We start from the raw sequence: 26,850 nt of genomic DNA, 5'->3' as shown, positions 1-26,850 counted from the left end.
TAATACGCTTTGATGAAACATCGTGGATCGTTTAACCCCACCTTATTAATTGAGCGTTGAGTCAATTTCTTCATTCGTTTTCATCGTGAGCGTCGCTTAGAATAATTCGTTCCTCGCGAATTACGATAAAATCATTGTGCGTTGCACTACACTCGGTGATACCACATAATAAAGCCTACATAAAATGACATCACCAAGGAAATTAATAATTCATGGGTTAAACGAACCTGGACCGTTCGTTTAAACTGCGTAAGTAGTAATTTGGATACAACGATACAGTCTGACGCATTAATTTAGGAAAGAATCTGATTTGAAGATGTTTAAGAAATTTCCATATCGCGGCGCGATAACAATTTTTACGCTACCGTGCGCGGGTAAGGATCCATTAAATGTGGAATAAATGTGAAAATTAATAACGAACTCAAAAGAGAAATTCCGTCCTCCGTTATTTCCGTTTTCACGTAATCTTTCGAACCAGCAGGCATGAAATTTACATGTTAACATTTGAATCGTGAAACCACTGTGATTCTAATTTCGTCCTCAATTTATGCGCTCCGATTGTGTTTCTCTTCGCCTCGTCGCCACTCGCCCCTCACGAACACACCCCCCTTACCTCTTTCTCTATTCTCTGTCTCTTCTTTATGTCAATATTTTACTACGATCTTTCATTTTCTTCTCATTTCTTCATTATGAAAAAACGGTGTTTGCGTTTCGTATATATTTTCAATTTACGTGCGTATTACGTTGTATCGGCACGAAAAAGACTAACACCCATTCGTTATCTATCATATATTTTTAAACTTTTGTATATTGTTAAAAAAAATGCAGAGATTACATTTAAAAAGAGTTTTCTTTCGAATCTATTTTAGGTAAGTATTGTAACTGGTGTGCCAGAATTAAACGATCAAACTAAGCCGAAATGTTTTAGAAAAATGGACAAATTTTTATTCGAGTAACCGATCATTGTGTCTAGTGGCTGACATTAAGAGAAATGCATCTGTGTATCAGAAATTGATCTTCAGGTGACTTTGGCCAAGAGAATGTCACACTCGATGAGGAGATAAGGAAAACTTACAAAACTCGTGAATTCTCTGTGTAAATCTTTATCTATTTCATTTGAATTTCCAATCAACTTTGACACATTCTTCGACACGATGAAAAACCGTTGCACTCTCGAGTACTCTTGGAGGAATGGCTCTACTAGCGTGTACAATCCTTCGTTTTACATTACAGAAACAGTCGAAACATCGCTGTTGACCTGATTCATAAGATGCTCTCGCAACAAAAAAGTAAACGGTGTAAAAAAATATCCGACGATCGTGCTAGCCACGATAGTCTTAAATCGTGTACACAACGAATTAACGTTCTTGACCAAGGTCATCTGAAGGTCAAGGTGTCATACATGGACGAACTTCTGTTTTTGTCAGGTTTAAAGGAAAAGAAGTGCGATAGAAGAGAAAGAAAATTCTTGATCTCGAAATTTCAAAAAGAATGACCTTGGAAAAATTTTTTATTGTTACATTTTTACTTGGAATATGCAAATTAATCGTCCTGCGTATTGGTGGAGTTCGATCGATCGATTCTCGAGCATCTTCGATAACATCCTGAGGGTACTGGTGTAGCAAACACGTGACATTGAGAACAAACATCGAAACGCTGACATCGTTGCTCGGAATGGTGCACCAGGAGATGATTGAATTGTTTTCTTTCTAATTTTCTCTCGATCTGGTTCCCCTGTTGCACCGTTCGGCATAGTTTTCCAAGCGAATTGTGTTTCCCCCGATCGCTTGTCTCATTCTCAGCCACGATCGGTCGACAGAAAGCAACTTCGTCGGGCGACGGAGAACACCGCGCGGCCGCGATGTTTCTGGTTTAATTTCTCTTTCAGTTGCACTTACGTTGTTTTACACCTTTGCAGCGGAGAAACGGCGTCTAAAGTTCAGGGAGGCGGAATCGTAGCATCTCGCCTCCTTTGAATACAGACGTCTCGATGCGAGGCTTATCGATCAGAGACGAATTTAGTGGTGCCGAAACAATGCCATTCTGGGACCCGGAGCTAATTACAATTTATGACGCCGACCGCCCGAAAACGCAGAAGACGCGAATGATTAAAAAATGCCAAAAAAAAAATTCGTAAGGCCTTTTCAAAGTTTTTTTCTCTACGTTCTACCATTTTCGTTATTTTTCTCTTGCTACTTGGTTTCAGTTGTTTCGTTTTACCGCACTACGAGCTTTAAAAGGCACTCGGGAGGGTGATTTAACCAATCGAAAAAAAAAAATTAAAAAATAAAAAAAGAAAAAAGAAACAAAAATTCAAAACGGAGTCGTTGTATCCGTTGTTTTGCCCACGCAATGTAACCGACTCGCGACCACGATAAACGCGTGGTTCGAATCGTTTCTCGATACTTGTCGGGGGTCCGATACTAACACTGCAGTCACAGGGAAACATCACGGTAATCATTTTCATTCCATACACACGGCATCGCTTACATTGTCACGTTCCATTCTGCTTCAATACGCTCGATCGTACCGATACCGTGCTTGGAACGCGAGCGCAGTGAAAACGATTCTAACTATAGTAGGATCGATGTCGATTGACTGCTCAAGGCCACTTCAGTGGGTATCCCCGGAGAAACGGTCCCTTTCTAACCACGTGATGCGCGAGACGGCTGCGCGTTACGTTACTACAACACCACGACGGGGCGACGCACGTGCCACGCGATCCACCAACGGAAGAAACGATGTTACGCGCATCTACGCTGCGCATCACGTGCTCGGGAAGGGGCTGCCCCTCCGTTAGCGGTACTCGTGCATCTTCGAGCCATCGTACAGTCGTACAGTAGATCTCGAACGATTCTGTCCAACCTACAGTCTACCCACTGGAGATCGAATAAAACGAATACAGATGATCGGAGTGGAAGTAGAATAGGAATGATTCGGCAATTTTCAAAGCCTTAGATATGTATTGATGATTGTAAAGCGATCCTAAGCACAAATATTTTTTTTCGAAAACTTGTGCTTTCATCTTTGGCGATTCGGCTGAAGGAATGCTCGTATGCACCTTTTTGTGGTAGTATGTGCATTTGTGTGGTAGTATGGACAGAATCGTTCAAATCGAATGCACGTTCTTTGTTTCTTCGAAAGAAAGATACAGCGTAGAGCTTGGACGTTTAGTTCTGAAAACAACACAGATATTCCTTGGAACTTTCGCAGAAAGTACCGTCCATTGATGCGTTGTCCCATCTAACAGACACGCGATTAAATGGAGCTCAACCGTAAGTATCTCTTGGAACTGCAACGATAAAAGTCGAATAACTACTTGAAAATTTTTTTCCTCGTAGTTATCGAACTTTTATCGAACAAATTCAAGCTCCACGCTGTAAGCTCGCGCGAGCACTTATCGCGTACGACGCGATAACTCTTACTGGTAAAAGTGGTCTCGATCGATTTCGTTCCAACTATGATCACGAATGAATTTGCAGTACATCGTTTCGAACCATCCAAGCGGTAAACCTGGTACGACCGTCGTAGGCTACTCGATCCTCGAGTACGTACGTTCTGACAATCCAAAACGATTACCAAATGTCGCAGAGTCCGCTAGAAGCGTGATGGACGTGCAAGGAGCCACCGAGGAGCGTGCCTCGTACTACGTGGGTGAGCTGGTCCGACGTAAGAGCGAGGGCAGCGACTCGATACCCTCGAAGGCGACAACGATGCAGTCGCGTGGTGGACCGTTGCGCCACCGACGTGTCTCCTTCGACAACAACCAAGAGGCGAACGGTCTGATGACCGCGAACGCCGCGGAGAAGATAGTCCGTTGTCGCAACAACAAATGCACCAACAGCACCACCTTGGCCGAGGCGAAGAAAACCTACAAGAGCTGTCACAACTGCACCTGCCTCTACTGCTCGAGGGAGTGCAGGAAAGCGCATTGGCAGCGCCACCGACGTACCTGTTTGCACTCACGTGCCGGTAGCCTCTGCAAACAGGTGTTGTCTTCCGCCAAGGAGGACCCGATCACCCTGAAGCACATCTCGGCGCTAGCGAAACGCGGCTACGCGTCCCACGGTCGCGGCGCGGTGAAATGTTTCTTCTCCAGTCCCGAGGTAGCCGAGAAGTTCATCGGGAACGGTTTCGTGGATCTGGGCGAACCCACGTACGTTAGATGGTCCGATTTATTGGCCAGCGAGATGGGCGCTGACCTCTACGCGGAGGTGATACGACTGTGCAAGTCGTACAACCCGGACACCAGGCTGGTGTTGTACGTGGCCGTATGCGTGGTCAGCGAGGTGCCTACCAGTGGGGCAGTCAAGTGGGAACGTCAACTGGTGTCCAGGTGCGCGAAAATCCACCTAGACTCGGCCAGTAGACACCACACGTCCTCGTCGTCTGCCTCGCCCCAAGGCAGACAACAGGCCACATCACCCTGCAACATCACCAGGGAAATGGAGTCGCCGGAGATGCTGGTGTTGACCTCGTTGCCAGGCAACAACGGGCAGAACACACCGAAGAGGATCAGAGAGATCAGTTTCACGAACATCCAGGGACAACTGAAACTGAGGGGCGTATCGCTCAGGAGACACTTCCCCCAGGTGTACAGGAAGCTGCGCGCCTACGTGGACGGCACCGTCGACAAGTTCGCACCGGTTACCATCTACCCGCGCGACCAAGCATCAGGGAAGAGTTTCATGTGCATCATCATACTCGATGTGGAGCCCGAGCGTCTTCAGCTGCTTCCAACGGATTCGTCGAGGGTCAGAACCGTCGACATTAGCGTCGAACAGGAATGAACGCCGGACATGTTCCAGTATTCGCTTGAACAATTTTTTTACTAAATTTAGTAAGACTTGAATTGCAGGCCGCGGTTCGACGGACGAGACAAAGGGCGTTTTTAGGACGAGTTTTGATCTCCTGGCTCGCATCTCTTAACGAAAAGTAGCGTCCACGACGACCCTTGTCGGCCGCGAGCGAAACAGCTGAGGAGAGATCTCGGAGTGGGTAGCAAATTGAACGAAAACGAATCGTCTTTCTCGGGATGAGATCTCGATGATCGTTAACTATCCGTCAACCGAGCGCGGGTCTGTTTTCACTCGTGTTCGCGGAAGCCTCGTTGATCTCCTCGACTCGTGACGAGTTATTTGAGCCGAGAATTGTTTATTTCGGAGCTGATCGAGCGAAAAATAGAATGACAAAATAGGAAAAAAAGGCTGGGTCAGTTCTGACCTGGACATGGTTGTCGAGGATCGTTAGTAGCGTCGGTTGACGGACGGTTAAGGGAAGACGATTTGCCAAATCGAGGACACGCGGTTAATCATCCCATGAGCGTTTAGCGTGGAGCAACGAACAAAGGACACGGACAGATTTAGATTCTCCGTTACCAACTCTCTCTCTTTCTCTCGTCTTGACTCACGAGTTCAAGATAGGTCCGATCGTGTAGTTTGCGAGATGCATGTCGGTACGCGTTAGAATTTTGCGACTTGTTAATTTTGATCGTCTCGTGGGCGTTGAACGTGTGCACGTTTCAAGACATCCGTCAGCTTCGTCCGCGAGCCTTGTCGTGAACCTTCAGAGTACTCCTCTAAATTGCTTCGATAGATCAAAAAAAGAAAAGAAAAAAAAGAAACTCCTCGATTTGGTTGTTGCTCTGTCAAATGTTTATTAATTATTGTATCGGTCGCCAAAGAGACAGACGAGTGTTCGTAATGGCGCAACGGTTTCTGGATTTTCGCGTTGAAATTGTTTCCAGATTTTTCGAGAGCCTTGCTTCTTTGCCTCGACTTCCGCATTTTTTAACGCGAAATATTCCCGTGTCGACGAGAAAGTTTTTCGCCAACCAGTGGCCCAACTAGACATTTCAAAGAAGGGAAAAGATAACGATTGTTTATTTTTTATTTATTTCTCTAAACATGCGATAAATTTTCAAGATAATTTTGTTCGATTTTATCACAGAAGGGACTAGAGAATGTAGCCCTCCTTTTAAATGGAAAACCACCGACGCGAAGCACGATTCGAACACTCCGAAGTTCGACGGGTCGTTTTCGAAAGTAACGACGATAAGTATCTTGTTGTCCTTTCGTTCGATTTAACGTAGTTACGGTTGTATTTTTTGAATTTTATCGTATATATTATATATATAAAGATTAAAATTTCTTCGACGCCATCAGACTGTCTCGAGCGCGATCGCGAATGTTCTAGAATCTAGTAGTTTCGAGTCAGCCTGGACGCGTCGATAAATGGTCGAAAAACGTAGATCGCGAAAGGGATTCCCCCCCGACTATTCGCAGTTCGAAACCTCCGCGTGGAGAACTTCCTCGAGGTGCGAAGTTTCAGCTCGTAACCCGACTAGTGCCCGGTGTCCCCTGAAAGTAGAGTTTCTACCGAATATTCGTCGAGTTCAAATCCAATTACTACCGTTTTTGACAGACGCGATCTTTGTGCCAAAGCGTAGACCCGTACGATCCTTGAAATTAAGAAAGTAATCTGCGCGGATCGCGATACCAGGAGGAACAAACTTTTTCTGGGAAGCACTTCGAATATCTGATCTCGTGGACTAACCTCGTGGCATCGGGGAGCTCTCTCGATTTGATAGAATTTTTTACCGGTTCATTCCTTTCGGTGCACCGCGATTGAAACTCAAGGAGTCGTCAATTGATCTCTGAACAGTAAAGAACAGAAAGTGTCAGTGATACCCCTGAAAGAAAACAGTTGACAAGAATATTTTACCGATATCATATTCTCCGATTCAAGCTTTACTTGAATACGATTCGTATAAAATTCGTACCAATACTGTTCGACGCTTTCGAATATAAGTCGCATTGTATTGTAGGCATCTACAAAGTAAAATTCTTACCCTTCCAGCTGGATCTTTTAGAAGAAATTATGGTAATTATTTAAAAAGGAAGAAGAGAAATATTTTACCTACAGATGTCCACAATACTCCATTTTAATTTTATCATTTCGCTTTCAGAAGCCTGAGAACGCACAAACCTCAAAGTTCGTTTTCTAATTGTTGTTTATTTAAGCTATTCCTTTTGCATAATCGACAGAATAATTAAATATTATGATTAGAGATTAAGGCTTCCCTAGGCATCAACAATGCAATCCTGTTTTATTTTCGAGCTATCTTGGAGCTGTGCACTTGTGAAAACTATAAAAACTTGAAGGAAAATGTAGATTTTCATTTAAAAATCTGAATATTTTCAACAATTGAATTTTGAATATTTTGTTTATAGAACAATAAGGTTATGTAGAATGAATTATAGAGTTTAATTTGTTACACTGTTATAAAAGTTTAATTAAAAGCCAATTATTATACTCAATAAATACTTTACATTTGACTATTTCTAGTCATTTTGTAGCTTTATGTATGATATAAAGTTTGAAGCAAATATCTTTGTAGATTTACAAGATATATGATACATTTAAAAATATAATGATAGATTATATACTTGAATTGAAATGTGTCAAATAGACAATAATTGGTAAAAATACTTTGGTATCCGTGTGTCCTTAGAGCCCTAGTAAAACATAAATTCAAGCAAAATATCATTATACTCGAAAACGTTGAACGGTATTAAAATTTTCATTCTTTTCAATTTTAATAACTTTCTTCTTGGCAATGAACAAACCAAAGAGATAAGTACACAGCTTTTACCAGACAAGAACAAATAAGGCTGATTGAAACAATCAAGGTAAATAATGATAGTGCCAATGATAAGCCATCAATACCTTGTTGCTCAAAAATCATTTTCTTCTCACAAAGCAAACACGAATTATGTCTCAAATAGTGACTGAATCTAAAATTTTTGACTAAAGAAATCATTAACTCATTTGAAAAGCAAATGTAAATTTTAGCGATCGATTGAAACAGAAACTTCAGTTAACTCCAGTTAATCTTAGGTAAAATGAAACACTGCAAAGTAATTTCTAGTGCCAACAACAGAATCTCTTATGATTCTATAGATTCAAAGTGTTCTGGACTACTAGAATTAGATGAATATTATTCTTGTAACGATACAGCATCTTTGCTGAGATGTACTACAAAACTGATTTTTCTACAGTTTAATGTAACATCTACTGCACCTAAATGCCATTGCCATGAAACAGATATGGAGGGTGTTCATAAATTTACAATATAAATTTTGCATGCATTTAGTACTCGTCAAAGGAAAACAAAAAGAATATTAGTAATGTAATAAATGGGTATTTCTCAAAAGTTAATACACAGTAGATAGTTTTAAAGAAGATGGAGTTTAGTTTATAACATATATATTTAGCTAAACTTGGTATATTATGCTAAATATTACCAAAAATTAACCATTCCTAAATAATGAAACATTTCTATTATCATTTCTTTATTATGGAATATTTGAAACGTATAGTATTTTCAGCATTATTAGACTGATTGAAACAATGAACTGAGGATAAATTTAGAATTATTGTCAAGATATAAAGGTGATTTTGTAATCTACACAAGGCTCAATGAAAAAATGTGCCAAGTTTTGCATTTATATTGATAGAAGACATATACAACACCTACTATAATGAATAAATAGAAGGTTTTGTACTTCATAATTCAAAAACAATTGGGTTTCAGATAGCTTTGTAAACGATCCTTGTTTACATACATTTTTTTTTTCAAATTTTGACATGTTTCAAACGAGTGCAAAGTTTGTAACATGAATTTATAAACATCCTGTGAAATAAGCTCGCCACTTTTACCTTGAATTATAGTTGCTACTTTAGACACACATGCATAGTGCATTTGTCAGACGTAGATAATAAACAGAAAATATTTTGAGAAATGTATTTCATTCAGGTTGCAATAAGATTTGTATGGCTGTTATATACAAGGTAGTCCAACAGAAATTATCTCTTTTATCGCAAAAGAATTAAAAATAGATGCAAGAAAATTATTGAATGGTTTCATAGTAGAAATGAGGAACAGAGATATGTTTGCAATAGTCGGGGTCAACGATATTCAATCAAATAAAACCCTATCTTTTTCTGTATATCGAATTATAAATTTTTGTTAAATAAATTCATCAACCTATGATACACATGCATAAATATTTGGTTTTATTTTTAAACTACAATTATATAGTTTGATGGACTGAGATATTAATAGAAATATATGTGTAGGATCGTAAATTGATTTACATTTACTCGTAACATATGTAATTAATTTAATAATAAAATATGTGTGCATGTGTAACAAAGGTTTTGAAGTTGTCTTCGAAAAATTTCTAAATCTATGTGAAAAAATTGTTATTATGATCTTACACAAAAAATATTTATGCTGAAAAATAAATAACATCTGAGAAAAAGTTCTTTTGCATTTCATTCATCTTATGAAACCATTCAACCTTTACTATAGAGATTTTGTCGCATTAATAATATAAAAATGGATAATTGAGTTATTATTTACTTCGTTAAAATACTAAGACGTAAATTTAATATTATTTGTCTTCTATATCATTTTGAACTTATTTTTGTCTATTTTAATGAATTCTATATGCCTTTAACTTTAAAGTCTAAAGTTTGGTACAAAGTTTTGCATAACCTATATGCATATGTACATGTATTTAAATAAGAACTAAAGGAATTAACAGGCTCGACGAAATTATAATATAGAAGGAATATTAAGTAGTTTTTAAAAAATAAATATTATTATTGATAGAAGAAAATTTCTGCATTCTGAAAGTACTCGCTCATTCATAAAACATACAGATTGTTCTATTGAAAACAATGTACCTTAATATCTGTGCAATTTTAAATAGAAAGAAAAAGTTATGTTTATAAGAGTTATGTGCATTTGGTATAGATATAATGTGTTAACAATAATATCTTTGTAAGTGGAGGCTAAGAGATTTAAATGTAAACTTTGTTTATATTCTGGCTATCGAGGTACATCTACTCTAAACTTTTGTAAGCACCATTTATTGTTATTATTTATAATAGTAAAGCTCTTACAATTACCTATTTTTAATGATACATAGTATAAAAAGCAATTTATTACAAATTACGAATAACAAAATTACATATAATATCTTCAACTTCGTGCAACTGATTTACACAAATTACTCCAATGGATTTCTAATTATCTTTTATTAAGTGCCATTTCATTCATCTATTTCTCGTTTAATTTTACAATAGGAGGTAAGGAAAGAAAATCTATTTGTATTTGTAAGTTAGTAAGATCCAAAACATTGAAGTACTTGTGTGAGAAAAAGAATAAATACAAAAGGAAAGTTGCTGTTGCCACTAGGAATCTATATTATATTAACCTTGTATAATTATTGTAGAATGTTTCAGAATTGAAATTAAAACCTACAGTTGCTGGATGACAAAGTTAAAGTACTGTAATTGGAAAATTATGGTGGACTGTTTCAAAATTGAATTCATTGTTCATAAAAACTGATTGATGATTTAATTAAAGCTGTGTAACTGGATAATAGATATTATAATGATTGGAATTTGGATTGTACTTAGTTTTTTATCAAGTCACAGAGTTTCATACAAAAAACTCAATTATACATAATATTACATATTAAGTATTATATTTTAATGAAAGGAAGTCATACGAACAATACTTTTTTTTACACTGTGTGTTAAATTTTAACGAAGCAAAATATAACACTTTGTACGACCTCTTTGATATATTGCTCAAATCTAATACATTGATAATAATTTCGACCATATTTTCTATCAGTTTTTCAAATAAATTCAATATTAGCTTTTCTTCCACAGTGCTAGTACGTGCACAGTAAGAACCATCAACTCATGGGTCCAGCTGTAAACTGTATAAGTTACTGTTTGGTAGAAGCGATAACACAAATAATTGAAGTTTGATTTGACATCAAAACGTCATACCTTGAGAGTTAATTAATAATTCGCAATTATCGACTTACACGTACATAAACCTCAGATTATTGGACCGTTGTACCAATTTTTCGTTGCGTTACTGTTCTTTGACCCATCGACGAAGCTGCTACAATTCACGCATAATCGATAGATCAATTCACGATACGAAATAATCTAAATATATAACGCTACACAGAGGCCACGAAAGTTAGTCCGCTAAGTTCTCGATAGTTCCTTTTACCTATCTGTATTACAACGTGTTACGAGTGAGATTATTTCAATTGCCCATCTAATATATTTCCAAAATCATTAGCGTATTGTTAAAGACGAAAGAAAATAAATTGTTATTTGTCTCACTCTTTGCGTTTCGAGCATTACGATTCCCGAAAGCGAAACAATACAAGGGAGAATTCAGTTTAGGCAAGAGGAGAAGAGGATGGTGATCAGGTAATTGATAAAATTAAACGATTCTTGTCTCTTTTCGAGAAGCATGGAAAAATACTTTGATTCGCGGATCGATACGCGTATTTCTATATACCCTCTCCAATTTAGATATATACATTGTCGTAAAGATTGACAGAGGTAAAGAAACGCGTTCTTGTTCATTCGGTTTCTTGCCTTCTACGAAAAGACATAACGAGTGTGAGGAAAAAATGCTTCGATCTATTTATCAAAAAGAACAAAAAGAACAAAAAAAAAAATTGCTGTTACGGCCAAGTAAAATAGCAACGCGTTGGAAGAGGTTTGCGAGATTTCTTTTTACTAGAATCGATGGGTAAATCGGTTCTCGTCGTTATTAATCGACTGCTCGATCGATGGAGCAATTATTAGCCCGCGCGTAGTCACTCTAAAGTCTAACGTTAATTCGTTTCAACGTCTATTTATCGGTGCTACCAATGTGCTACCATTGTTTTCGCATCTGTGTATGTCTCAATTTTTCAAAATAAAATGTTGATTTTATTACACCGGCCTACCATTTTTTATACTTCACAATTTATCGTAATGATTTTTCATTTCATACAGGACGTAACGAGAATATTTCCTTGGCCATCAGCGATGAATCTACGCATTTGGATCCGGAAAAAATTTATTCGAGAAAAATAAAAGTCGAAAAAATAGAGGTTTAAGAATAAAAATATATTAAAATTGTCCGAAAGATTTTTTCTTTTAAATATATAAGAACAATTATGGAATAGTTAAGGATAATAAAATCAATTAAATGTTAGTCAATTTTTTTTAAATAATCAACAAAATTGTTCATTTTATAACTTTAATGTATTTTCATTATTAAACTGCTATTTTTCAACGGTTCTGACAGTAAGTAACTTATTAGATTGATAATTTATAATATTAAACAACTGGCTTTTATTTTATCACTCTTTCTCTTTTTTAATATATTCTAAATTTATAGTATTATTTAAATTATGTTTATCTTGACCACTGTTATGCTTGTGTGGACCTACTGATATCCAACACGACGAACAACTTATATAAATAATTTTGAACAGCTATATACTTCTGTGATTGAATTACTTAAAGCGACATGAATTCTTACATTATAATATGGGATTGGACAGTATTTAAAATATTGCATAACAAATCTAAGTTGTTATGCTATATATATTATTTTCTTAAAAATTGATAGGATAAATGACAGTTCAATCGCGAAATTTGCAAAGGCAAAAGGTTTCGGTGAATGTTTGTTCCTTTTCCGCGATTGTTACTAACATTTATATGTGTTCCCAACATTAATCGAACAATGTGCATATTATTTATGCATCACAAAGGATTAAGAAACTTATAGAAATTAATTTTGATCGAGCTTCGATGTTAAAACGTATTTCATAAAGTTTTAAAGCATGGAAAGTAATAATTGTCTATTTGGGGCATGAATTTAAAGTTTGTTTAATTCTAATAATTTAGATAATACGCGTGGAAGTTGTATGTTTTACTCAAAAGTGCTGAAATTCTATTAATCGCTTTTCTAGATAGAAAAATTATCGTGATAAAGACTTGTGAGTCGATAATCGATATGTCTAGCCTTGATTTCGAGGTATTAAAGAATTTTTTAAATGTATAAAGGAAGGTTAGAATGCAGAGAAATTACATTATGTTGATTTCGTTTAATTTTACCTTTATAAAAGTTTGTACAGAAATATTTATTTATTTGATCGCAAGGTAGGGAATATCATACAAATGGAATTACTTATATGTGGTATCGGTAAATATCGGTAAATATATTCTAAAAGCTCAATTGAAAACTCCTGTAACGTGGTAATTACATGGGTTGCCATCTATTGGAGAAAGGGTTAAACTACACTTAAGGGGTGAAAACACCTGGCGGAGAAACGCTCAAGTTTGTCGAGGAATTGTTCGGACCTTCATCCATAGATGGCCTTACGAGCATTATCTACCGACATTACAGATAACTATCTGCTTTCGAATAATATTCCCTACCGTTCGATAAAATAAATGAATAGTTCTTTACATTTCAGAATAATAGTTTGTATGTTTGCAAATATATTCTGAATGCGCAATTCCAAATATTTGTGACGTGGTAATTACATGGGTTGTCATCTATTGTAGAACCGGTTAAACTACACTTAAGGTGCAAAAACCCTTGGCGGAGAAACGCTCAAGTTTGTTACGTTACCATTATGCTTATGGCGCCATCTATTGATAAAGGTCCGAACAATTCTTCAACAAACTTGAGCGTTTCTCCGCCAGGTGTTTTCACCCCTTAAGTATAGGTTAACCCTTTCTCCAATAGATGGCAACCCATGTAAATACACGTCACAAATGTTTGGAAGCACGCCAAATACTAGAACATTGTTAATAATTGTTTAATCTACGGTCCTACGACGGTTGTTAATAAATATGATAAATAAACATCAAGATAATGCGAAATCTATGAAGACGAACGGTTTCGGTGAATGTTTGTTCATTTCCACGATTGTTACTAACATTTACGCTTGTTCGCAATATTAATCGAACAATGTGTATCTCATTTATGCATTAAAAATGATCGAATTGCCTACAGCAACTAATTTTGATCGAGTTTTGAGGTGTAAACGTGTTTCTTATTGTTTCAAAGCATGGAAAGTAACAATTGTTTATTAAATACATTAATTTAACATTTGTTTAATTTTTATAATATACACAATACGCGTAAAAGTTGCATTTTTTATTTAAAAGCGACGAAATTCAATTAATTGCTTCTCTAGATAGAAAAATCATCGCGATGAATACTCGTAAATCGATGATCGATACGTGTAGCTTTGAGAATGTCAGTTGGATCTTAAGGAAAAATTCCTTCGCGAACAAAGAATATTTCAACAAAATGACGTTTTAAGCCATTATTTATGCTAGAAAATTGTTACTAACTGTTTAAACTACGGTCCTGTGACGGTTCATAATAATTATGATAAATAAACATCAAGATATTGCAAAATTTGCGAAGGCAAACGGTTCCGGTGAATGTTTGTTCATTTCCGCGATTGTTACTAATATTTATGCATATTCCAGATATTAATCGAAGAATGTGCATCCTATTTATGCATTACAAATGATTAAGTAACTTATAGAAATTGATTTTGATCGAGATTCGAACTAAAAACGTGTTTCGTAAAGTTTTAAAGCATGGAAAGTAATGATTTTCTATTTGTTTAATTCTCATAATTTACACAATACGCGTAGAAGTTGCATTTTTTACTTAAAAACGCCGTAATTCAACTAATCGCTTTTCGAGATTGAAAAATCGTCGTGATGAATACTTGTGAGTCGATAATCGATATGTCTAGCCTTAATTTCGAGGTATTAAAGATTTTTTTAAATGTATAAAGGAAGGCTGGAATGCAGGGAAATTACATTATTTTACCTTTATAAGAAAGATGATACATATAAAAGTTTGTACAGAAATATTTATTTATTTGATCGCACGGTAGGGAATATCATACAAATGGAATTACTTATATGTGGTATCGGTAAATATCGGTAAATATATTCTGAACGCGCGCTTCCAAACATTTGTGACGTGATATTTACATGGGTTGCCATCTATTGAAGAAAGGGTTAAACTACACTTAAGGGGTGAAAACACCTGGCGGAGAAACGCTCAAGTTTGTTGAAGAATTGTTCGGACCTTTATCAATAGATGGCGCCATAAGCATAATGGTAACGTAACAAACTTCAGCGTTTCTCCGCCAAGGGTTTTTGCACCTTAAGTGTAGTTTAAGTGGTTCTACAATAGATGACAACCCATGTAATTACCACGTCACAAATGTTTGGAATTGCGCATTCAGAATATATTTGCATACATACAAACTATTATTTTGAAATGTAAAGAACTATTCATTTATTTTATCGAACGGTAGGGAATATTATTCGAAAGCAGATAGTTATCTGTAATGTCGGTAAATAATGCTTGTGAGGCCATCTATGGATGAAGGTCCGAACAATTTCTCGACAAACTTGAGCGTTTCTCCGCCAGGTGTTTTCACCCCTTAAGTGTAGTTTAACCCTTTCTCCAATAGATGGCAACCCATGTAATTACCACGTTACAGGAGTTTTCAATTGGGCGTTCAGAATATATTCGCATGCATACAAACTATAATTTCGATATGTAGAGAAATATTCATTTATTTTATCGCACGGTTACTTCGATTGTCATTGCTCCATTTAACGAATATTTCAACAAATTTATAGCTTTTTAGCCATTATTTGTACCGGGACATTGTTAGTAATTGTTTAATCTACGGTCCAACGTCGGTTGTTAATAATTATGATAAATAAACGTCAAGATATTGCGAAATCTGCGAAGGCGAACGGTTTCGGTGAATGATTTTTCATTTCCGCGATTGTTACTAATATTTAAGCATATTCCAGATATTAATCGAAGAATGTGCATCCTATTTATGCATTACAATTGATTAAGAAACTTATAGAAATTGATTTTGATAGAGACTCGATGTTAAAACGTGTTTCGTAAAGTTTTAAAGCATGGAAAGTAAGAATTGTTTATTAGATACATTAATTTAACATTTGTTTAATTCTTATAATTTACACAATACGCGTGGAAGTTGTATTTTTTACTTGACAGCGCCGAAATTCAATTAATCGCTTTTCTAGATAGAAAAATCATCGTGATGAACACCTGTGAGTCGATAATCGATATGTGTAACCTTGATAATGTCAGTTGAATTTCAACAAAAAATTCTTTCGCGAACAAAGAATATTTCAACGAAATGATATTTTAAGCCATTATTTATACGAGGACATTATTAAGAATTGTTTAAAGTATGGTCCTATGACAGTTGTTAATTATCATAATAAATAAACGTCAAGATATTGCGAAATCCGGGAAGGCGTACAGTTTCAGTGAATGTTTGTTCCCAAACGCGATTGTTATTAACATGTACGTATGTTTCGAATGTTATTGTTTGCGGCATTTTTGCGCCAATTTTTCTCCATCCTTCTCACCCACTGTTTTCCTCCCTCTCTGCGGTCGCTAGAAGACCTCCATTAACGTTTTGCGATCCTGGTACCAGCGTCTGATATCGGTAAAGCAGACATAAGATTTACCAATCCTATATTATATCGAAACCCATAGATTATGTAAGTACGAAAAGAATTATTACCTCGGAAAATCGATGATAACTAATTAACGACTTAAGAAATCATTGTCAAAATTGTTCGCAAATGTTATCATGTGTTTCTGCTAAACAATGCAAATCTTTTCGTTTGACTTATCATTCATAATTACATAGAGAATAGAGAATGGAAACAAAGTAGAAAAAGAAATATACAAACACTTATCGATCAATTTTCGCACTGCAATATTATTTATTTTCACAATGAAGCATTTTAAATGATTTACGGAATTAACGTTCATCGGGTTAATATATACAACGATAAACATTTACAACCCGAAAAATTCTGAAATAAAAAAGAACTGACCTCTGATATCACTTTCGGACGGTGGTAAATAAAAAACAGCTTAACCGAGAGTCCTTCGATGATTTATGAAAGTTTTTGATTTATTTGGCTCTGTACAGATTTGCTACAAATTTATTATTATTAATAATACCGTCGTACATTTGTAATCATCGGTAGGGCTATTACGCTTGCGTCTTTGTCCGACATACTGTTCATCGTACACGAACGAAAATCGTTCTCATTGCAATGGATCCGCAGTAAGTGTTCGACGTTTCTCTTATCGTTTACGGAAACTTCGTTCGTCTGTCGGTTATCGACAACCGATAGAGACACCTACATTTATTTTTTTGCACCTGTGGTAATTCGACGACTTGCTGAGCGAGTACGTGGTTCGTAGTGGAAACAGGAAACAGCGCGATGCGATCGTCGCGCCCTCACCTCTCGTTTCCTGGCGGAGGCGAATAAAAACGCTTCTTCGTTAATTAAGCTTTGGAATATCCGTCTTATTTAGGTACAACAGCTTCGCAATAATTTAGCACGCGATAAGTTCGCGGTAAGCATGGTCGACGATAATATACATTCATACAGACTTGCACGATATTCAAGCTTTTACAACACAAAACGCTTAAACCAGCGTCTCGTCGCGTTACAAAATCCTCAATAAATACTGTGTCGTAGTTGGCGAAATGGCTAGAAGTAATTCCTACCGCTCGTAATTCTTACAACCTAACGAATTCATACTGCGAGTTATATTGTATTTATATATACATACATGGACTATGTATATGTATATATATATATGTATACGTATAAACACAGACGAGACTGGATCAATTAATTCATAATACATGTTACGTTATAATAGCGTTCTGACTATATTTTTAAAACCATGTTGAATGTACACGCGTCGTTGCCGATGAATCTGTATGCTACTCGACCTTCGCGCAACATATTTTTATACAAGATAAAATGCTGGTCTCGAACGCCAGCGGGAAACGAATTATTATTATTATTAAATATAAATTACCATTCGCGCGGTTCGAATCAATCGAACTTGTTTCGTATTTAAAAGAAATATGCTAATCCAACCAACCGACTGGAAGGGCGGTTTCGCCTAAATTTCGTTCTTGAATGACGAAGACGTCCTCGCCCCTGTTCTACGAACATCCGGTTAACGTTAAAAAACGAGAGAGGAGAAAACAGACTTCCTGAACAATTCTTGTCACTCGAACACATAAGATTATACAATAATCTTAACGATCAATGCGTACATGTACCGGATGACCAACAGGTTTCTATACAAAATTTGTTAAATGCGGTCCACGACTATAAATAAAACAAAGATCGTGCGCCGGAAAAGTAATTTGTTAAATTGTCGCAATAGAAGTAGGTAATGCAATACAAGCCAGTTTTCTGCCATCAAATGGATTTTAAGAAAAACTTAATTACTGGACGATAAATTGTTAAAAATGTTCAATTCCGTTTGAATCATTTCGTGTAAATAATTATACTGTATAAAATGTCTAGAGTTGTTTAACAACATACTTTACACTTTACAAAATCGTAACGAAATTTAAGTAAAGAAATAAATATTCTATCGACAGCACTTATACGTCAAGTATGTTTTGACTTTTTAACCAAATATTTTTCGAAGCATATTTACATAATATTTTGGTCGTTTTGGCCATTGAACATATTAAAAAATTTGTACAGAACCTGTTAAAAACCCTAAATATGTATGTATATACAAAGTGTTTCATTTATCTTGAGTATTTTAATACATCTGTTAAGGTAGGAATTATTCGAAGGATAGATACTTTGACAAAAACAAAATTTCATAAACGATTTGTACAGAAATACGTACACTTTAGATTGCAAACAAGGTCATCTAAAGGTTAACATATCATGGTTAAATTCGTGCATAGTATAATTAGAGAATCGGCTACTCGAGTAATTTTCTTGCTTAATTAGGTATCCAATAAAAATTTCCAATATGTTACATAATTTAGATATCCAATAAAAAATATTATGACATCAAATATTCAATATTTTACGTTAAATATTCCTTGTAAATTCCTAATATATTTGAAAACAATGTTGATAGTCTTGAAACCATCGAAAAGAAAAATGACCTTCAGAAGAGTTACAATGTGAGAATTATAATATTACAATAACAATACCTCTTCTTTCAAAGCAAACAATCTCTTCCTCGATTATTTTATCATGACCTCAAAAGCAACGAGAACATTAATTTGGCCAAAATAAATGAAACACTGTGTATAACATATACATACATATATATTGTATGTATGTACATATACAAATATATATATACACATACACGCGCACACACACAACAAACATACACACACACATATATATATATAGAATGTTGATGTATACATATATGTCATATCTTAATATTCATCATACCTCACCAACATCGATGCAAAATAAATCACAATCATTATCCTTTCTGCTTAAAATTGGCAACTGTAATCCTCACCGTAACAGTAGTATATCTCGCTATATTAAGTTTCTTCCTCTAAACGCTAAAAAATATGAGTCCTCTCACTCGTTCGGTAATTACATTCCCCTTACATCTTACAAGTAAACGGAGTATTATTTTGGTTTTCGACACTTCGCTGGTAAGAACCTCAGTTCTCCACGATATCGCGAGTCACCCGCGACATGGAAGATCACTTGGAAACGTAGAAAAGACCGGAAAACACCTGCCGTTACTCTCGCCGAGACAGAGAGCACGTACCTACCCTAATCGTCAAGCATACAAAAACATTTAAGGTACAAGTATTTTACAGACCTTATACACGAGGAGGAAAAAAAATATTGGCTCTGCGGTTTGACTTAGTTCACGTACAACACGCACCCACGCGTACAGTGTATATATACACAGAGCACTTGTATTTAGTTAAATACACTACCGGTCATATACATGGTTGAGCGGCGCTAAACATTCAATTTCTGATTCTTTGCTCCCTTGCATTCGTTCGATAAGAGCTTTTTTACTTTAATTGTATCACTCTCAACTATTACTGATCGTTGAGTATACAGAATATTTATATGAATAATACCGCTAATGAAAATACATTGGTTAATACACTAGTTTAATTATATTGGAAAATGTCTAATTGTAGTAAAATTTCTGCCCGAAATATTCTCTAGAATAGCTGAACAGTGAAACAGCTAATAAAAAAAAAAACCTCCGCTCGTTAAGTTTATTATATTCTGTATTTATATTTATCTCACAATATACTAATGTACTCTATACGTTATTTAAAGTAATTACAGAATCATCTACACAAGTTTATTTCTCGATAAGATATCCAATAGTTTAAGAGTTTTAACTGCATGCTATATGAATTACATTTAATAGAGAGCATTTCTTTAATACCTGATGTTTGAATTACACTTCTTAATTGTCCAGGTGTGTAAAGCCCTAATTGTTTTCAACAGTACAGAAATAAATGGCGTTAGTGAGATGTGCTTGATTCAAAAGAATATCCAACAGATTTATAAATATAGAGTCCTCTCAATGTATATGGCCGGTAGATAGACGATTAAATGTCCAAACTGGAGGATAAGGTTTATTCTTATTACATGGTATTAGTATTAGCATGGAATGTGCCGATAAGGAAACACTTCCGTTACAACCGACAACGAGCAATGATAGGTCAACGCCTGCTTTTATGTGCGTACCTTCTTCTTATCCACGTGTTTTCTACTAATCTACAATCTTCTTTACCTTCGTTGAATTCTGCTTAAAAATCAGAGAATCGGAAAGACATGTAGTTACATCCATTTCATAAATTTTTATGCTTTTATTTTTAACAGTGAAACAAAACCAGAAGTGTCTGCAGTAAAGGAAAAATGTGTACGTGTCTGTTCTCCGGAAAGATTCTAAATTTACATGAACTTAAATGTTTATCATGCTTTGTAGACTCTCTCCTTATTTTAGTCTACTCTTACTCCCCGATAGCTTCCTTTTTTTAATTAGATCTTAATAACTGCAATAAATAATAAAGGATTTCTGGCTGACGATTCCAAAAATCGTCCGAGAGATGTTAAATATTTTCATATCATACCTTTCAATTACATACATACTATCGAATTGAGCCTGTGGTTAACATAAAAACAAGTGCCTCGATATATTTTATACAAAAAAATCGTTTTAAATATTCTCCTCTCGTAACAAAACAAAATGTAACCCTGTTAAAGGTGATGAAATGGTGTGTAATAAAATAATCGTTGTTGTGAATTACATTTATGCTTTTAATGGTACTACTTATTGTAACGGTTTCTGTATTTATACGCTCTCTGTACTAAAAATAACTTAACGTAAACAACCGAGCAACGAAATGTTCGCTGGTTTCAATTCTACTTTCAAATCCGACATCGCCTCACTGCGCGCGCCGTAATTTAGAACGAATTCCTAAATTTGGCAGCCTTGCACGAACAGAGGTTGCGACTTGTGCAACGTGCAACAGAAGTCGAAGTTTCGTCGAGAATGAACGAAACGCGGAAAGAAAGAGAATAAAGAAAAAATTCGTCAGCCATTTTTCTAAGTGGCAGTGGCGGTAGATGGAAGCGAGGTTGGTCACGCGAGATTTGTCTCCTGCTCGCCCCATCCTTCGCTGTCGCACTCGCTTTCCGACGCTGAATCGCTGTCACTAAACTCAACAGCCACGCGTCGCGCCAATATGGACGCAACGTCGTTCAATGCATTCACGCGTTCCACTTCTTTCTGTTCGATTTTCTCCACCTTGCGTAACTTTATTCCTGAAAAATATACGGTACACTCTGAATTACTAAACTCGTGCGAAATTTACTTTACTCATTAACATAAGTGAAGCTTTTACGACCCATACTAATACTGTTTAAGGCTTTATACTATTATTATTATTATTATTATTATTATTACTACTATTTCTATAATAGTAATTCTATTTCTAAGTTGGTACTGCTAAACTATGTCAAGAGGCATACGGACAGCAAATAATTAAGTTTGATTAGAGGAACTATAGGACAATTACCGAAGCCTTCACGATCCATTCTGATATTGTAGGCTTCGTACTATTATTATTGTTATACATTTATATTGTAGAGCATGTGACTACCAAAATAAATTGTGGATGTGTTAGTGGACTATGTCAAGGGGCATACGGTCCGCAAATGGTTAGTTTTGATTAACTGAATTGTAGGATAATTACCATCTCTAATTGCTTTAAGTAGATCATTTCGTGGATCGACAAGGGGGATGTTTGGATTAACAGGCTTCCTCAATTGCCCGTCCCCGATATTCTTCAAAGGTTTCAGGGGTTTCAACTTCGGTGGATTAGTCGCTATCATTTTAGCAATATCGCCGTTGGTTAGGGGCAACGGCGGCGACGGTCCATTAGCAATAGGCGGTGGCGGAGGTGGTGGAGGAGGAGGTGGAATATTACAAGGCGGAGAAATAGGTCTGGGCGGTGTGGGATCGGGAGTTGGGGGTGGAGGCGGTAAATCTTGCGGAGTAGGATCGGTTTCATCCTGTCCGATTTGAGTCGAGTGATTTGGTGGAGTAGGAGTGGAGTGGTGACTGGGTAACGGGCTGTTTGAACGACTTCCATTCCTGTTCAATAAATGTGACGGTATAGAACCTGAAAAACAAATAACAATGGAGTATATTAATTGGAAATGCAGCTACACACAAACATATTTGAATATAGATTTTAATGTTGCAATTACCATTCATAGGAGGAGGAGACATAATTTCACCAGGAGGCGGAGGTGGTGGTGGAAGGGTATCCCTGCTGGTACTCATTGACCTTCCCCGAGTCGGTGTATTGTTAGCAGAGGCTACAGTAGGCGTTGAATTGCTAGAAGTATTACTTGGTGGGGCTGGTGGTGGTTGAGAAGGTCGCGATCTACCGCTTCTACTCGGTGTACTTTGACCACCAGGACTCTGGTACGTCTCGCTACCCGTTTGTCCCTGACCCGAACCATAGTGTGAGCCGTACAAGCTGTCTTCGTAACCCTGGGTCACGTAATTTGCTGCCCTGTTTGTGGAGAAATATCGTGAACTCAGTCTCGATTCTCTTTCCAATCGTTTAAATAAAAAATGACTCTCTCGTTAGAGGTAGCAAAAGTAACGACAGTTTCTCATAAGTTTATAAAATTGGTAATTTTATTTTCAAGAAAATCATATGATTTACGAATATCTCATGTCCATTTACGTTTCAAATATTTGATTCCTCCTTTGTAAAAAAAATAAATCAAAGAAACCTCGCGATAAAATACACAACGTCTATAATTATTTACACCAGAAATTATAGATGTTACTTTCCATTATACAGAATAGGACCATATATTCTGCGAATAAAGTTACATACGCCTTGCCTCGATGATGTACGCTTTAACATCACAGATACAAATGAACAAATAAATGCAACGTGTTACCAGTTTAGGTAACAATCACCTAGGTTTCTATCACTTAGGTGACAATCACCAACGACTCAAAGAAACGACGTTACCGGTGGCTACCTCTCACGCTTCCCACGGAAAAGGAAACACAGTTGCATAGAGTTACAAACCTATAGTGTTCGGAAGAAGGAGGACTGTACAGATGTTGTTCTTCTGGCGGATAACTTCGTCGAAGTTCGATGCTGTTCGGCCTGGGTGGTCGTGGCTCGGTCATCACCATGCCCAACAAAGATTCATCCGGTAGATTATGAGGTGCCCTGTATTGAACACCTTGCGTTGGCATAATGTACTCGCCATGACCGACGGCCAACTGTCTCTGCCTTTCTCTCGTATTATGCGGTTGCCTTATACGCTTCTTATGTCTGCCACCGCCACCGCCGCCACCCTCGTTCCGAGGCCTATGTGGCTGTGACGCAAAAAGATCCATCGTTAAACCGTTGCATTGCTCGAGTGTCGCGGCAAAGGTGCAAGACAAGCTTAATTTCATCAGTCAAGCATGACTCGATGGTTGATCCAATACGTTTCATAGTGCAATGTGTCGTACAGATAACTTTCATGCTTTCGTTGCTATGGGCGATTATGGGTGTTCGACAAACTCTCGGCTATGCGATGGGCGTCCATGGGATGCACGACGATTGTTCCTCGAATGATAATCTCTTATCGATTGAAAAATGGACCCTATCGTGAATTAATCGGTAGGAATCGATGCAACGAGTTCGGTGACCATCAACGAGCAACGAAATCTTTCAGTTTATCGTTAAATTAACCACGAATCAGGATCAACTACCGAACATGAAAGTTTGTAGGAAAGAAAAGTGGTTCCGTTCAAACGTACAAGCGAGAGAGACGTGTTTTTTTTTTTTTTTTTTTACATTCATAGGATTGACAAAACGAAGATCACAGACACGAACTTTTCTTTCCTACGTATGAAACATGAGAAATTGGAAATAAAATTAATCCTGAAATGATTCAAGATCATGAGGTATCGCATCGACTGAAAAGATGACTCGTGTGAATGAATGATGAGAGACTTCTATTGAGTACATCCAACGGTTGCATGACTGGCATAGAACTGGCATTACATGTGATCGACAATAGTGAATGGCGATAAGACAAAACTATTTGAGTTCGGAAACAACTCGTTTACAAAAAAAGGGCTTGAGTCAAAAGGGCGCTTCCTCTGCGTAGATCGAACGCGCCGCGTCTCGTCCTTTCGGTGGATCGATGCACAAAAGCGAATTTGTTTCTCTAACCGGGCGAACGCATTCGGTCTACGCAACGAAACTCACTGCCAAGGACGAACATTGATGAATGCAATGTCGTTGGCTAATCCTAGCGTACGTGACTACAAAAATTTTCAAGCGAGCATCTAGCGCAATCTCTATCAGCGCAATAAAGGTCGGTTAATGGAAAACCACAAAGAAGTGAGCTTTGATTATGTATGAGTGAGTGGTTGTTGGCGATCGATAATTCATTAAAACTGGGTAAAGGGTAATAAAAAAAACTACAAAGATCCAAACCATCGACTTGCCTCTCTGAACGGTTCGGCATATTCAGACTCGGTCTATAACGAAGGGGACAGTATCAATAGTTAGAATCGTAGCATAAACTTAGAAAGTATTTAAAGAAGAGAGGAGAGAAAAAAAAAAGAGAAAAAAAAAGTGTTACTGTATCGTGATACTGCGCACCTCGGAAATGTTTTTTTTTTATTTTTCAGCTGATCGTGTACAGAGTGAACGTATTTCGTAGATATTCGTAAGGGAAAGAAGAAGAAAAAAAAATATAAAAATAATGGGTTAAATAGAGAGCTGCCTTCTCTTTGATGTACATTCGAAAAGAAGAAGAAGAAGAAGAAGAAAAAAAAGAAGCTGACTCGAGGTGCACATTTAGAAACGCAGAAGAAACGGCACTTCTTTACCTTTTTCCCCCGATCGTGTAATTTCTTTTCTGTTTCCTCGAGCACTTCCTGACTCCACAAGTCGAAGAAGTAATTTGGATCTGTGTAAAACTTCAGCCCGTCTTTGCCGTCCTCCCTGAAAGTAATGTGAAAAGAGCGAATATTAATTGCATAGCCTGCGCTTGCTTCACTTAATCGCTGTGCGTGCTTATTCTCATAACAGAGTATAATAGCCTCTTTTAATTCTAGAAATTTATCCACATATTTTGAGATTACCAACGAACAGAAACGGATAACATTTTATTCGAATTGTAAACGAATGAATTCAACGTATGGTAAATTATTCGTGGTGAAATGTCTTATTTTATAATTGGAATTTTAAATTTGAAGAATTTATAAAGTCGGTCATCGATTATTCGTCGTCATTCGAAATTTGTCTTCGAATAAAAATTATGCTCGCTTCTGCTGTTCATTTAATATACTTTATTGCGTTTCTAAAGATTGTGAAATTTTATGGATAAATAGTGTAAACAACAATGGGCATTAATTTTGTGTATTATATTTATCCTACTCTACAGAATAATTTAAAAAATGGGATAGAACACTTTTCTAAGCGAAGGTCTGAAAAAAAGAGAATAATGTTGCAAGTTTAGTGAAATTATTGTACTGTTTAATTTACTGAATATGTAGTATGACCTTTGACCATATTTTTCCATGCATGCAGCAACTCTGGAACGCATCTGAAACGTGCTATTTTTACATCAAACTGTATAATCTTTTTACAGAAATCGATTCATTTATTTCGGGTAAAGTCCTGGAGAAATCAATACTACATGAGACATTTGCGCACACTCTTTCAAACGCAGCTCCAAACATCTTCAAATATCTCGCAAAATATTTACTCTTCAATAATTTCCCTTCATAGTTTTAAATGTAAAATAAGAAGAAGAATCTATTTCCATAAAAAATTACGAAGCATAACGTAAACAAAATATTTAATTCATTTTGCAGGTAGTGTTGAACTTGCAAAAAAAGGTATTTAAAAGAAGATAGATTCGTTAAACCGTACGATATTTTCTTGCATAAATTTGATCTATATTCACATAAATAAGAGATATAGTTTGTTCCACTACCTATACACAACAACTTATAATCAATATACATATGAATTTATGCGATGGTTTAAGTAACTTAATATTAATATAATTATTCATAAAGTTACGTACGATATAAAATTTAATAGATGCACATTTTATACAAGTTGTAAATACAGTAAAAATAATGAAATATTTATATACCTGTAAACATTAAGTTTATCCAGAGGAGGTGGTGTGTCACACTGATGGTAGGTCTCCATCATCGCAGTTGGCATGGTATCCCTGGAGACAACTTGCTGATCGAACACCACTGAACTCTTGAACGCCTTCCTCATATGTATATCTTGCAACGAAACTGAAAATTAGAGAACTCGATAAATATATTACAAAAGAAAGCCATTTCGATTTAATGATAACAATAAGATTCACTCTCGGTGACAGTGGATGTATATTAACTCTACAAGAACACGTAGTATACTTATAACGTACACTATAGACACCGTTAAAAGCCTCGATAAATTCGTTTATTACTATTGAGAACGCGACAGCTATGAACCTAACAAGATTATTAACTGCATT

The 26,850-nt window shown here is 36.4% G+C and overlaps 2 protein-coding genes and 1 long non-coding RNA gene across 15 annotated transcripts in view; 2 read left to right on the top strand and 1 right to left on the bottom strand.

Annotated features, from left to right (window-relative positions):
* Positions 1-7,295, top strand: part of LOC143143825 (uncharacterized) — a 134,402-nt gene extending 127,107 nt beyond the window's left edge. For 2 of the 8 annotated variants that reach the window (XM_076305546.1, XM_076305548.1), the window contains one exon: positions 3,592-7,292. In XM_076305546.1, the coding sequence (XP_076161661.1) occupies positions 3,592-4,790 (1,199 nt within the window). In that variant the 3' untranslated portion in view covers positions 4,791-7,292. Of the gene's footprint in view, positions 1-1,918; positions 2,114-3,591 lie in introns of those variants that run through there. The other 6 variants (XM_076305547.1, XM_076305549.1, XM_076305551.1 and 3 more) reach the window with 6 other exon arrangements.
* Positions 1,991-2,309, top strand: LOC143143832 (uncharacterized). The gene is made up of 2 exons (XR_012991267.1): positions 1,991-2,133; positions 2,207-2,309. It is a non-coding gene; the product is annotated as an uncharacterized LOC143143832 (long non-coding RNA).
* Positions 7,296-16,880: 9,585 nt separating the features above from the next.
* The window catches only part of Scar (wiskott-Aldrich syndrome protein family member 3 SCAR), a 65,132-nt gene continuing 55,162 nt past the window's right edge, over positions 16,881-26,850 (bottom strand). For 5 of the 6 annotated variants that reach the window (XM_076303831.1, XM_076303832.1, XM_076303835.1 and 2 more), the window contains exons 3-9: positions 26,473-26,626; positions 25,196-25,310; positions 24,809-24,841; positions 23,388-23,683; positions 22,543-22,853; positions 22,026-22,454; positions 16,881-21,594 (exon numbers count right to left, since the gene is read on the bottom strand). In XM_076303831.1, coding sequence (XP_076159946.1) covers positions 21,413-21,594; positions 22,026-22,454; positions 22,543-22,853; positions 23,388-23,683; positions 24,809-24,841; positions 25,196-25,310; positions 26,473-26,626 — 1,520 coding nt within the window. In that variant the 3' untranslated portion in view covers positions 16,881-21,412. The remainder of the gene's footprint in view (positions 21,595-22,025; positions 22,455-22,542; positions 22,854-23,387; positions 23,684-24,808; positions 24,842-25,195; positions 25,311-26,472; positions 26,627-26,850) is intronic. The other variant, XM_076303836.1, reaches the window with a different exon arrangement.

This window comes from Ptiloglossa arizonensis, chromosome 2 (assembly GCF_051014685.1).
Source record: "Ptiloglossa arizonensis isolate GNS036 chromosome 2, iyPtiAriz1_principal, whole genome shotgun sequence".
In the NCBI taxonomy this organism is placed as follows: Eukaryota; Metazoa; Arthropoda; class Insecta; order Hymenoptera; family Colletidae; genus Ptiloglossa; species Ptiloglossa arizonensis.
The sequence above is the reverse complement of the archived record's forward strand: the minus strand, read 5'-3'. Positions and strand labels throughout refer to the sequence as shown.